Source organism: Quercus suber, unplaced genomic scaffold, assembly GCF_002906115.3.
Source record: "Quercus suber isolate HL8 unplaced genomic scaffold, Cork oak 2.0 scaffold_223, whole genome shotgun sequence".
NCBI classification, from domain to species: domain Eukaryota; kingdom Viridiplantae; phylum Streptophyta; class Magnoliopsida; order Fagales; family Fagaceae; genus Quercus; species Quercus suber.
This window is the reverse complement of record NW_027069681.1, coordinates 943,706-958,063: the sequence shown is the minus strand read 5'-3', so window position 1 is coordinate 958,063 and position 14,358 is coordinate 943,706. Positions and strand designations below refer to the sequence as shown.

The 14,358-nt window shown below is 35.6% G+C and overlaps 2 protein-coding genes across 2 annotated transcripts; both read right to left on the bottom strand.

Annotated features, from left to right (window-relative positions):
* Positions 1–2,554: 2,554 nt before the first annotated feature.
* Positions 2,555–4,297, bottom strand: LOC111996230 (zinc-finger homeodomain protein 5). Its single transcript, XM_024028185.2, has 2 exons — positions 4,031–4,297; positions 2,555–3,938 (listed from the first exon to the last, which is right to left on the bottom strand). Exon 2 carries the CDS (start codon positions 3,682–3,684, stop codon positions 2,716–2,718), a length of 969 nt encoding a protein of 322 aa, XP_023883953.1. The 5' UTR covers positions 3,685–3,938; positions 4,031–4,297; the 3' UTR covers positions 2,555–2,715.
* Positions 4,298–13,086: 8,789 nt separating this feature from the next.
* Positions 13,087–13,812, bottom strand: LOC111996216 (uncharacterized). Its single transcript, XM_024028171.1, has one exon. It carries the CDS (start codon positions 13,810–13,812, stop codon positions 13,087–13,089), a length of 726 nt encoding a protein of 241 aa, XP_023883939.1.
* Between the last annotated feature and the right edge of the window lie 546 nt (positions 13,813–14,358).

Here is a 14,358-nt window from a genome sequence, read left to right as displayed (position 1 = left end):
GAGGGAGAAAGGCAGAGACGAGAGAGTGATTGAGAGAGTGAGGAAAAGATTTAGGCTGAGCTGCGATCTGGGCTGAGCTGTGACGGCGATGAGGGAGAGAGGCAGAGACGAGAGAGTGAGGAAGAGATGGGTTGAGCTGCAACGACGAAGAGACGAGAGAGTGATTGAGAGTGTGAGGCAGAGACAAGAGAGTGAGGCGAGGGTTTCAGTGTGATTGAGAATTTGAGATTTGAGAGTGATTTTTGTTTTCAGGGTAGCTCCAAACGACGCTGTATAGGGGGAAAAAAAAAAGAAAAAAGAAAAAAAATAAACGACGCCGTTTTAAGGCTTGAAACAAGCCAACCCTTTGAACCGTGTGAACTGGTCACAGTTCACAGAACCGGACGGTCGGACCGTGGTCCGGACGGGTCCATACTTTTTTCGCATGGAACGGCTCACCTTAAACGGACCGTGATAGTGAACAGTTCAAGAATTTTCCAGTCGGACCGAACGGTCCGATCCGGGTTTAACAACTTGTTTATAATGCGGCCTAACAAAAATATGACACAAAATAGTGTCGTCCAAGAATTTTTATATCTAAAAACATCCTCTAAGGTCAGAATTTGAGTTGTCTCCACGTAATTCACACACCAATTTGAGTATATTTATGGTATGTCAGAGAGAGACAACGGTTGGCTTAACAAACATCCAAGAGGAGCCAAATGGAAACTTGCCATTTGGCAAAGAGTTGAAGGTAAATTGAAGATTTTGTCATAAATTGTGTTCTAGATCCTATGATATGGAAACGTGACGAGAGTCTATTGGTTTGTTCCCAGATCTTTAGTTCTTTACATTTTTTCTTCTTCCACCTCCCAATTTTGATAAAGTCTGACGAATGCTTTATTAAAGTCTCATCATTCTTGCCAAGAGCCTCGCGACTTATCCAATACTTGTATTTCAAAATACACCCTTTATCACCAAAAAAATAAAAAATAAAAAATAATAATAATAAAATATATACTCTACATAATTGTTAGGGTTCATTTTTCTAACAAGCCCGACACAAAACAGTCCAAACAAAAATAAGAGGTCTAATACTACAAAATTACAATCTAAATCATCCTAAACCTACTATTCTTACATCTCTTTCATAAGATCTAAGCCTACATAGAAAGCCTATTGGAGAACTAGGAGATGTAATTTGGAGAGCAAGTTCTCAAATTATCCATCACTGATTTTGAAAAGTTTTTGACTAATTTTTGTGTACGCTGGTTTTTAGCTTGGACCATATCTCTTTATGCATTGAATCATAGTTAACCTAATCCACCGGCCAATCTAATTTAAGTTTTATAACAATGAAATTGATATAACTCATATTCAAGGAAAAAAATAGAACTTTAACATATACTTTTAGGAACAAAGTCATAGTTTTTCATAATAATAATGCTTCTTCCATAGTTTTACATTCAATCACCACTTATTTTAATTTAATGAAAAAATTACAAAATCACAATGATAAATGAATATTTTATTTCATTGATAGAATTGAGAATTTATATTTGATAGAAAATAAGTTTACGAAGCCTTAGTCCTAGATATAGTCTAAAAATTATATGGCTTTGCTCCTAGTTATATTCTAAAAAATGAAAATTACATAAAAAAAATTTAATCCATGAATTATTGAGTGGAAATATATTAGGCACCCACCCTGCCTGGGTGACCAATCTTCTAAGATATGGTGGTCATGGTCTTCTAGAGAGAGAGAGAGAGAGAGAGAGGTCATAAAGGGGGTCAGATTATGAATGAATCAACCAACCCATGTTTAACCCATCTCTTCTTTTATTTTTAATACAAATCTAAGTTGACCAGATTTCTTTGAGCCAAACTTAAGCAAAATCAGATTCCCCCCCCCCATCCCCCCCCCCCCCCCCCCCCCTTTCATTAGACTTATTATTTGCAAAATAATAAATTTGTTAATATTCTCTCTTCAAAAAAAAAATTTGTTAATATTCTATTTGTTGGGAAAAAATAAATAGAATAATAATGTAATTGTAGTTGTTCCTATTATGATTCTTTTAGAGTTCTTAAGATAACTTTACCTCTGAGTCGCTAAAATCTTGTTCGTTGATTTCAAAATGAGTAAGTTATATTTTGTCTCATTATCAGTTTTTAAACTAACTCTAACTATCATCATTTTTGTATTTATTTAAATTATTGAAATAACAAATTTCAATCCACTATCATTTCAAGCTTAGGGTTAGGTGTGTTTGGATAGGAAAACTCCATGCTAGAGTAGATATACTAAGAACTTCTAAGAATTTTAACATAATCGTCGACACTAATAAACTTTCGTGCACAATACTGATCAACTAATTATGCAAACCTGCCAGCATATTTAATTGGGTTCATGCCAACCTTTGTGCACCATAAAGTCTGACCAAACTCATGTTGTTTCTGACATAAGAAAATGTCCGTGCACATCTGAATGGTTTCAACCAAGCATTAAACAAAATGAAGAACAATATTGCATAAAATGGAGAATAAAAAAAAATGTAGGAAGAAGAAAGGAGAGGGCTACAATAACTGAATTGGGAAAATAATCATTAAGACAAGGCAACAATAGCTAGGGATTTTAAAAAGAATTACACTAATCCCACATCAAAGATTCTGACATCAAATTCTTGATAACCCACCACCCCATCCTATACAAACCTTATCCTAGTCTTTCTAGTTTTTCTACATCTCAGCCTCTATGCCTCCCTCCACTGCCACTGGTTTGGCATTACCCATCTCAAAAGTTTGCTTTTCAGTCTCATTCGGCTTCTTCATTGAATTCTTGTTATTGTGCATCCAAACCTTAAGAACCTGTCTCTTCACTCCAATCTCAGCACAAAGCTTCACCACTTCCTCTTCATCTTGTTTCTGAATCCTCCACCCAACCTTCTCAGCAAACTCTAACATCTTGTCCTTCTGTTCCGGTGTGAACTTAGTTCTGAACCTCTTCTTTGACACAGTAAATGGTGGCTGTGGCATTGCCTCTGCATTTGAATGGAACACATTGAGGTCTTCACTTGAAGACTCAGTCCCTCCCCCACCACCACCATAAGCTACGTTCATTGGTTGAACAATGGGAGCAGTAGGGTTTGTATGAAACCCCATTGAGAATTTTTGATGGTGTAGCACTCCAGCTGGAGATGAAAGTGGGGGGATTTGAAGAGGGCTTAGCACTATACTTCTTCTTGAACCAGGACTGAATTGAGTCTCACCATTAACCTCTTTTCTGTGAAAGTTCCTGTGGCAATCACAAGCAGCACACTTCAAAGCTTCTAGGGATCCTTCTTCACCGCTTGGCATGAACTCTCCACAGCCATCAAAAACATTGCCTCCAGTGCTCGCTGCGTGATTCCTTAAGCATTCTCGGTATCTAACTGTTGCTGCTGAATGTGGGTTTGAGTTGGATCTGCCTAACATGGGTGCAATTGTTGCACTAGTAACTGGATCTGGGACTGTGACTGTAACTCTTGCTTGACTAGGGTGGTGTTGTTGAGGAGCTAGGGACTGTGTACGACTGCGGCTTGTAGTTCCACTTCCACCATGAAATCCATCTCTTCTTCTCTCAACTTCTAGTGATCCTCCAATGAGATGACCACCATAGCTTAAAGATCCCGGGGTTCCTAGTTCTTTTTCTTGCGCTTTCATTTCCATTATTTATGCACTGATGGAACCTCTCAATCTTCTATTCTAGCTTAGATCTTCGACCGCTACCAAGATTTTGTACCTCGTGACTTCTCTTCCAATCAAAAAGGCCGACAATTTTTCAAAGAGATAATTAGAGGTAGCTTAACTAATTATCGTGTTTTTTTTTTTTCTCCCACTTCCACCTGATTTAGAATTAGGGTACTGCTAAACCCACCAACCTACGCTGCTAATTTCAACAGTTCTCACTTACAAGACGCGTGCTTTCAAAAGAGAAAGAGAGCATATGATATAAAATAATTGGAAACAATAACTCAAAATAAATACAAGAAATCAACACTTGGACCAAACTCACAGTTATGCTACGGAGAAAAGCAGCAGGAGCAGCAGCAGCTTTACCATCTATCTGGCTTGCACTTGCGCACAACCACAGAATTAGAGCTAGAAGAGAGAGAGAGAGAGAGATGGGGTTTTGGTTTTGGTTTTGGGTTTGTGTTTCAGTGCTTCCAACAAGCCAGCTACACATCCAACAAGAGACAGCTTGGTTGCTTGTGGTGAAGCCAGGGAGAGATAATAAGGAGTCAGGTGCAAAGAGAGATACTGATGAGAGCAAAGGGCTCACCCCCTCTGAATAAAACAACCGACAACGTCACGTTCATCCTTCTCCCACGCCCTGCCATTTGGGTCCCACCAGGTCCCACACCCCACCCTTCATTATTGCTCCTTTTCTCTTCCTAATCCTAAGTCCTAACACAATTGACTCTCCAAATTACAAAAAGACACATCATGTACTGCAGTAACATACCCCTAATAACTACCATAGTGCGACGTAGCCTTTGCTAGCTTTATCATCCTCTTAAAAAATCCATAATTTCCTTAATAAAACACTTAAGTAAGAGAGTAGAGCTTATTCTCAACAAAAAAAAAAAAAAAAAGTAAGAGAGTAGAGTGTGTCTTTAAAGTTCTCGTATAACTTTATATTATGTTTGGTAGAAGTTGATCGAGCAATTTGAATTGTGGCATTTTAACAAATGAGTTGTACTTATGATAATAGCTTTATTATGAATCTAGTAATAAATATGGTATTACTCATAATCGTTATATGACATGAAATCTATGAATTTATAACAGAAACTTTTTTAATTTAGAAATATAAAAAAAAAAAAGAATTTAAAACACGTACATATTTAGTAGAAACTAAGTAAGAATCAGAAATACAGTACATAGTAGTGGGATCATATTGACATGGGTAAAAACTTGGAAAGTGAAAAGTGGGAATGGTCCACAGTGATGGAGTTGTCGTGTTGTGCTTCTGTCTCAACTCACAAGCATCAAATGCTAATATGCGACCCTCTGCACCCTCTGCAACACCACGCTTGCCCCCAAGCAATGTCTTTACTTTTCTGTGATGCTATCGATTGCTTTATTTGTCTCTCTTTCCACGTCTTTGCTTTGGTACTTGGTTGCTAAATATTTGCCAAGTGACGAAAGGAGGAGCGTAAGCCTAGTTTTATAGGGTAGTTAGCCATATACACCAGAGTTTTGTATTTGAAAATTACTCTTTTAGTCATACTCTAGTCATGTGAAATCATCTGTTACATTTATTTAAAATCTCACCCCAAATTTTAGTCAAAAGTCATTTCTTTATTTTAACTAGGCAAAAATTTACTTTTGGTTCCAATAATTTAGGGTATGTTTTTTTTTTTTTTGATCCTTGTGCTTTTTAAATTTTTAGTTTTGGTTCTTCGAGTTTCTCAATAATATTTCATTTTGATCCTCACCATAATTTTAATAATGAAACTTACTTATTACATGGCTGACAAAATACTCACCTGACACACACTCACAAAAAGAACAGAAAAGCAGTGAGTGTGTTTGTGTGTGTACTATGCATGTAGGTGAGTGAGTGAAATATGTATTGCTCTAAAAAAATAGAGTTTGGACTTAATGTGGTTACAAACCAGACTTCAGCGAAAGTTTTGCCAGAGCTCGCACAACAAAGTTTTGATCTCACTCAATCGAGTTCTACAATCTTACACAATGAACAAAGTTTCAACTTTTAGCCCTCATTCATTAGTAGGAATGAATCTCAACTTGTACATATGACAATGAATGTCTTTCATAAATATTATTAAAAAAAAAAAAAAAACAATGAATGTCTAGTCCAGGACAAAAATAAGCTAATAATTAACCAATTAAAAAGCTATTAGAGCATTCTTATCAATGATGTCAAATGCCAAATATTTGGCATTTGACACCCTAACCTCTAAAAAATCACTTCCATCAAGAATGGTAAATGCCATAATTTTTGGCATTCATGAACAGTGCGGTTTCAAATTATATTATTTGTTTATTCAAGTGGGACCCGCTCTCTTTTCTTCTCACCTTCTTTTTCATTTCTTCCCTTTCACCGATCTCCCTCTTGTCTCTCTTTTTTTTTTTCTTTCTTTCTCACTGGTTCTCTCTCTTTCTTCCTCTCCCTAGCCCTCTCGCCCTTGCCGTCTCTTGCTCATCCCTCTCTCTCACTGATTTCCTGTGGGTGAGTCACCGTGCGTTGGCAGCATTGTGGGTTGCCGGTCACGATGAGTCATGGTTCGCAGTTTGGCAGTGGATTGGATTTAGTGGTGGCTGAAATTTTGTGATGGCTGGCTTTTGTGTTTGTGATGGTAGTTGTTTTGTGATTTGGAGGAGAAAGGTTGAAGGTGGTGGCTAGGTTGTGGTTTTGTTTTGTTTATTTGTGGGTGGGTATGGTTTGTGGTGATGGTGGCTAGTGGTGGGTTGATTTTGGGTAGAGGTTTACGGTGGTGGTAGGTGGATGGGTGAGTGGGTTTTGGTTTTTTGTGGTTAATGGTGGGTGGGTGCAGTTTGTAGTGGTGGTGACTAATGGTGGGTTGATTTTGGGTTGGGGTTTATGGTGGTGGTAGGTGGGTGGGGGGTGGTGGCTAGTGGTGCTAGGGGTTTTCTGGGTTGGGTTGGCTGGTGGTGACTGTGGGTTTGTTGTGGGTTTATTTTTGTTTGTAATTTTGGTGGTTGGAGGTTGGGTGGTGGTGACGGTGGGTGTGATTGTGGGCAGTGGTGGCCGATAGCAATGGGTGTGGGCAGTGGCTATGGATTTGGTTCGGCGTGATAGGTCTGCTAGTGGGTTTGCTGGTGGCGGCGATGGTGGAGGTTTCTTTCTTCTTCTTCTTCTTTTTTTTTTTTTTTTTTTTTTTTTTTTTTTTTTTTTTTTTTTATTTTTTTTGTGTGGTTGCGGCGATGGTGGGTAGATATGGTGGTTGTGAAATGGGTGGGTGGATATGGTGGCCGGTGGCACTGGGTGTGAAAGAGAGACAGAGGAGAGAGTCTCAAAAAAAGAGACTGGAAAAATAAATAAAAAAATAAAAAATTGATAAAGAAAGAATATTTAAATGAAGTGTTAAAAAAATAGAAGTTTTGATGGAAAGGATGTTGTAAAGTGGAGTGTTATATGTTATAAAATTGGGATTTGAGAGGGTAAATGTTAAATTTTTTGCAATCCTTGATGAGGATGCTCTTAGGACTATCTTAATTTTTTTGGTTCAAGTCACAGGTAATGCCCACTCATATATGTTTCTTTTGGTTAGTGTTAAATTCTTCAGAACCCTATTAGTATTAGTAACCTTCTGGCTTTGGCGGCACACCACCTCACCAAGACTCCTGTTAATATCCAACTAGTTTAGTTGCACAGGTTTGGTTTATCTTCAGTATTTTTTTAACTGGATATCTCCTTTTGTTTTAAATACACAATAGCAAGTGGTAGTGGGTTTTAATCTCTACATTTTATTTAGTTAGTAGGTGATGTGACAATTTCTCATTTAAACAAAAAGATATTCCAGTTAAAAAATTACTGGAGGTAAGCCAAACCTAGTCGCACTAATATGAGGTTAGCAATTCAATTCCAAGTCTCTTAAATTAAAAAGGATAAATTGTAAATTACACCCTTAAAGTTTGAAAGTGTTTGGATTTTATACTTTGAAGTTTTAGAATTTAGATTTTAGCCTCTAACGTTTTGGGGTTTTTAAATTTTACACCCTAACATTTCAAAATTTGAATTTTACCACCTGAATTTTAGGAGCATTTGGATTTTACTCCCTAAAGTTTAGAAGTGTTTGGATTTTATACCATAAAGTTTTAGAATTTGGGATATAAAATCCAAACATCCCCAAACTTTAAGGAGTAAAATCCAAATTTTGAAAATTTAGAGTATAAAATTCAAACACTCCAAATATTAAGGGTAAAAATCAAATTTTAAAAAAAATTTAAAATATAATTTATAATTTACCCTATATAAAATTGAATTAGGGTTCACAAATAGCGAGTGATATTTTTACTTCCATGCCGCACGGCATTCTTTTCTACTATTCTTCTACCAGGTTCAATGCTTTTGCTTGTGTCCTTCACAATTGACAATTCACAAACGACAGAACGGTGATTATCAAGGTACCTATCGCACTAAGTTTGATATCCACAGTACATTTTTTCAACGTGTCTTTCGGCTCAAGTACTTTACAGTTTCATCGTCCACATCCCCAACCCCAAACAGTTTTTTTTTTTTTAAATAATAATATTATTATTTATTTTATGTAATTGTGTTGTAAAAACTTTAAGCATAGTTAAAGAAACCTAACCTATAAGCCAGAAAATCCACACACAATTCTCCCAAACTCTTAAATGTGCTATAATCTAGATCCTATGGGTGGGATACTTCTCAAACACTGAAAAATGGCTAATTTTTTTTTTTTGAATATTTAATGATTTTCAATTGACATTTCTTGATATTTTTAATATTGTTCAAATCTCCCGACTCTAATTATTGAATTATAAAAAATTAAAAAAAAAATATTTGTCAATTAGTTTGGTTTATAGATCGGCATATGGTAATTTGTCGGGACTTATATCGTATATAATCAGTTTTCAAGTCAGTCTTCATTGTGAATTTTATGATTTTACGGGGCTGCAATGTTTCAGAATTAATCCAAATTCTCTTACATTATTTATATTTTGTCCTTAGAAGAATTTCTTCTTCATTTTTCTTTTCTTTTTTTGTATATTTTGATTATTTAGTTATAGATCTAATCTACCCCTTGTGTTTGTAACTTTGTATCATGTATGGCTTTGGTTCTAACTTGGTCTTTGTTTTTTGAAATTCTTACTATAATATAAGAAATTAATGGTTTAATAGAGGTATTACTTGTTGATAAGGCTATGATTTGTATAGGTGCACAATGTAGTATTGTACCATACATCTAGCCACGCTTCATCATAGCTTATTGATTGAGCTTTACTAGTGGTGAAGCCGTATCAAGTCACCTATTTCTATTTACTACTAGAAATAGGGTCCGTGTACGGTTGCTGTTTGATTTGTACATAAATAACACCTATGTATGGGTAGGTGTGTGTGGGGTGAGATTGAGACAACCAGGACCAAAAAATAAATAAAAATAAAGAGCTTTTTCAATTTTCATTGAGTATAATTCTTTTTGGTGAGATTTTTGTTTTTGCTATTAATTCACTGTGAACTAAAATGGCATATACGCAATTTTTTTCTTTTATAATTTGATGTTTGCAATGGGATAGAGTATTAAAACTCTGCATCTCTTGAAAAGATCATAATCTACCAATTAATTAAGTTACAAGACTCTTTGAGTCTGTTTAAGATCCGCTTATTTTGTTGAAATTAAAATTTTTTGCTAAAAGTATGGTAGATAAAGGTAAAAATTAGATGAAATAATACTGTGAGACTTATAAATAGTACCAAAAAATACAGTAAGGTTCATGAATAGTAGTAAAAATAAGCTGGCAATTTTCATCAATGCCAAATGGATACATAATCTATACATGAATATTATAATCATTCATATTCGCAATTCTTTTCTTTGTATCAGAGTTTTCTACATGAAATACTTGACTACTTAATTTAAGTGGTACTTTTTTTTTTTTACGGAAGAAGATAGAACTTATTTAAGTGATTTTTATTTTCACCATTCATTGTATTTATTTCATTTCATTTTGGTAGTTTTGCCAAATTGGGTTTAAGTTTGTATAAGTAAATAGCCGAAATTCAACAAGTCTCCTTGTCTTTGACAGGGATATAGTCCAATTGATGGCGATGGATTCAAATTACCATGGAAAGAGGAAACAAAAGTTGGACACACATATTGGATTTGAAGATCCATGTCGGGAACTTGTAGAAAAAATCGTCTCTTATATCCCCTTAAAACCTTGTACCAGAATGAAGTGTGTATCAAAGACTTGGTGTGGTGTAATAAACAATCTTCGTCACTCATTGTTCTTTAAGATCTCCCTCAGCCTTAGTGTACATGTGCCATAATTTGAAGCACGAAAGCTGAAATTTCATAACATTTGAAGATCAGAGAGGAGCCATCTATGCACAAAGCTCACTCTCACTCAGTCACTCATTCCATGAAGCCAGGTTGGTCGACTCCTGCGACGGCTTGCTTCTTTATGCTATGAAAGACGAAGAACATTTTACAGAGGATGAAGAGCTTTTGAGAAAGTATGTTGTTTCAAATCCAGCTCTTAACCAGAATCTAGAAATTCCTACCGGAAGGAGCTTTTTCTCTTATGGAACTTATGTGTTTGCAGCAATTGCCTATGAAATTTCTCAAAAGCACTTCAAGGTGATATGCTATTCCCTGAACAAATTCACCGTTCATTCTAAAGTAATCGAATGCCGCATATTCTCATCTGAAACCAGGGAATGGACAACACGTGAAGCTAGAATTTTCAACTCCACACGTACAAATATTATTGACAAATGTTGTCATACCTCACTCTATTGGAAGGGAAAACTATACAGCATATGGGGAAAAAACAAGAGTGAAGTCATGCTGGTTTATAATGTTGAAAAGGGGTTCTTTAATCTCGTTCCATTACCAAAGATGAGTTCTAAGCTGCGAAGTGATTTGGACGAAAATTGTTTGTGGGAGTCCGATGGACAACTACAATTTTGTCGATCAGGATTTTATGGATTTCTTATATGGACCTATGAAGACCTAAACAATGATGATGTTGATGATGTTTTTCATGGAGATAGAATTGCGAACAAGTGGTTGCTTAAGCTGAGAGTGGAAGAAGATGAATTGAACTTCGTGAGTTATTATTTCCTTCTTGTGAGTCTTGTGAGCGCAAGAAGCGGAGTGTATCCGTCCACATCTAAAGGTTATTGCCTTTGACGACGACCTGCAGATACTTTATGTTAAAACTACAGGATTCATCCTCTCTTATAGCCTAGAGACTCGAAGATTAGAAAAGTTAATGTGGTCAGATCTTTCTTCAATGAAAACATGCACTTCTACTATATATGCACCCAAGGCTCTTCAAGTGCACCGGTTTGTACAATGGTCTTCTTACATGTACAGGCCAAGAGTAAAAGATGCTTTGCGTTTTTATTTGATTCAAATGTATTTGTCAATCTATTCTAACTTACTCTTGTTTTGACGTACTGCGGATTTTAAACTCAATTTCGGAAATTCAAGAACTTAACTATGGTGGGAGGCGGCGGTGGGAAATTAAGAGTGGAAAAGCAATGCATTGTTTTTTATTTTTTGGAAGTAAAGTAAGTACATGGGGGTTTGGGGTTGGGGTTGTTTATAGCGGAACTTTTGAAATTGTGTTTGTTAGGATTTTGTTTTTGGGTGGTTGGGAAACGGGGAATTTGAATTTTAAATATTTTTATAAAGTATAAATTGAGTTACAAAATTTTTAATAATTTTTTTTATAATAAAGTGAAATATGTTTTTTGCTTTTTGAGAGTGAGGAACGTTTCTTAAAATGTTACATATTCGGTAAATCACTATAAATCATCCTCCTAATTGTAATTTCTCTTGCTTTGTCCCCTTTTCTCTATGCAAATTGACCATTGCTAGTCATTGACTAAATGTTGATTAATGACTAGCATTGATTCAATCTGTTAAACTTTTTTTCACTCAAAATTATGGCTATACTAATTGTTAGAGTAGATTATGAATTTGGAAATCAATTTTCTATTTGAGGCTCCCAAATGGCCTTAAAAATTTTAAATATATACCAATTTGGGTGATGTTTAGTGAATGAAAATTTTTGTATATAAAAAATATTTGGAATCATAAGAATCATTAATGATTTTCCATGCAAGCCAAATAACAGAATGATTTGTTGTTCTTTTTTATTGTCGCAACAAAAACTGAACAGTTTCATTGCAACAAATTTAGTAAGACTTGTAGGCAGCAACCTTTGTATAAGTGAGAATTTTATGTCAACATGAACGTTTGATTATTATAATAGTTAAGAAATGTTTATTTGATCAAGCTCCAAAGGTATATAATAGAGCTTCTAAGTGTAATAACATGATGTGCAAGTCATTCTCCAAAATATGTCTGAACCTCTCTTTCAAGCTTGTGCTTGTACACAACACTTGCAAATGAGCTGTATAAAAAGTCTCGACAACTGATGTAGAAAACAAAGGTCTGATAGAGTAAAGATTCAATTAAAATATAGGATAGTCTATTAGGAAAATGAGCAGAGCAAACTTGGATTTCTTAGTGTCCACCCTAACTCTACATACAAGGTATGGTTCATAGGAAAATTAAGTTGCAATTGAAGGATTGAATTCATGAATGATTTACCATGATGCAGCAAGACAAGTGGAGCTATAGCATTTAGAGAAGATCTCGTTTACTCTGCATCATCCCTGCCTAGTACAGATTTCAAACTTAAGTTACATATAAAATATTTCTAAGAGACAAAGAATATCAACTTTATTTGCAAAATTATATGCTATTTTTGTTTCATGAAATGGGTTAAGTATCAAAATGAATCTCACTTGGGGCTTAAAAGGACAGAATAAACCACGATAAACTAAAAACAAAGAAGTCACAAGGCATAAACAACAATTTTGAAAATTCATACACTACAATAACATCTCTGTTCAGTATATGAGATCAAATACATTCCATGGCTCTTTCCCTTTAAAAGAAAAAGAAACAAAGAAAAGGTACAAAGAAAACAACAATCTTGAAAATTCGTACACTACAGGAATCATATTCGTCTAACATGCACAAGTGGGCGCGCTCATTTATCTAATCTATCCAACAGAGCATCAATTTCATTCACTAAGTGAGCAACTCTAGAATATGTAAGCCACCTTAGGTTCTTGCCACAAGTGGGCGCGCTCATTCATCTAATCTATCCAACAGAGCATCGATTTCATTCACTAGGTGAGCTACTCTAGAATCTGTTAAGCCACCTTAGGTTCTTGCCATTTATGTAAAAGCAACCATATTCAGAAAAAGGAAAAGGGAGGGAAAAAAAGTAGAAAGAAAACAAAAATCTTGAAAATTTATAGTATGAAATGAAGCCAAGAGTAGTCAAAACCTTTACAATATTACCGATCTACTCTGGTCCTCTTCTCTTTTTTGGAGGAAGAGGAGAAGATTCATGGACAGATTTTTCTTCATTAGGAGCCACGTTTCTTTCTCCATTTTGAGGAGCAGCTCCTTCAGCTTCGTTTTTTTTGGGCCTCAACTTCAACTTCAACTTCTGCTTCGGTTGTGGTTGTTGTTGTTGTTGTTGTTGTTGTTCGGAACTACTCTCATTCAGAACATGGTGATCAGCCACATTAACCTGATTTCTAGTCTCATCCAACTTTAACCATTCATCTACAATACCAACCCACCTGCCCACAAGTACGCGAGTTGCCAATAACCTTTCGTTTTCAGGCTTCTTTAATCGTCTCACTTGCTCTCCAATCATGTCTACTATACTCTCGAGCAACTCAACCAAAGAAGCTTTGGACTCCTGATGATCAAGACTACCAAGACGCTCCTTTATGTCAAGAATCTTGTTCTTGTGCTCATCCAATTTTACCAACACATCGTGGTACTCGTGATCATCACCATCGTCGTCGTTGTAGAGCTCAACCAACTCAACCATAGCAGCGTGGCACTTTGTTGGGGACAAAAGAGGACCCATTGTTGCCTTGTTGATCAGCTCCACGATACTTTCCTTTCGATGCTTTAATTCACTACGGTACTCATCCCAAGAAGCCACGGTGATTGTTGCTTCCATGAGCATCCACAAATCTACGCTTGACCTTTTCAGGAAATCACCCAAATCCATCCTCTAAAATCTGTTCACATGCTACCAATCTCTTAGTAGTAGAGATATTAAGCCTGACCTTATGGTTTCTCAATTCTCAGCCCTTATATATCCTCTACAGTACTCTCTCTCTCTCTCTCTCTCTCTCTCTCTATATATATATATATATATTGGAATGGGAGGGCTTTGGCGCGCGGTTTATAACTGTTTCTTTTTATTTTTTAAGGATTTTATTATTATTATTATTATTATTATTATTATTATTATCTATTGTGAAGTTTAATCTACTCTATGTATAACTAGTGAAAAATGCTAAACTTCAAATTTTTTTTTACATAAAGTGAATATAGTGAATAGTTATTGATAAGTTAGGAAGCACAAACCTTGTAGCTGAATTGGCATATCCACATATACAAAGTGTTTGAGGATCTAAGGGGGAAAGGGTCCAAGTGTGATTTGTAGCATGTAAGTTCTTAATGGGTATTTTTTTTTCTCTATTTCACTTTTTTTTTTTTGGGATTAGCGGCCTATAAAATGTCTTGTCTATCTATATTACAATGTAAACAT

Coding starts and splice junctions, on each gene's coding strand:
- LOC111996216 (XM_024028171.1), bottom strand. CDS start 13,812: ATGGATTTGGGTGATTTCCTGAAAAGGTCAAGCGTAGATTTGTGGATG.
- LOC111996230 (XM_024028185.2), bottom strand. CDS start 3,684: ATGGAAATGAAAGCGCAAGAAAAAGAACTAGGAACCCCGGGATCTTTA.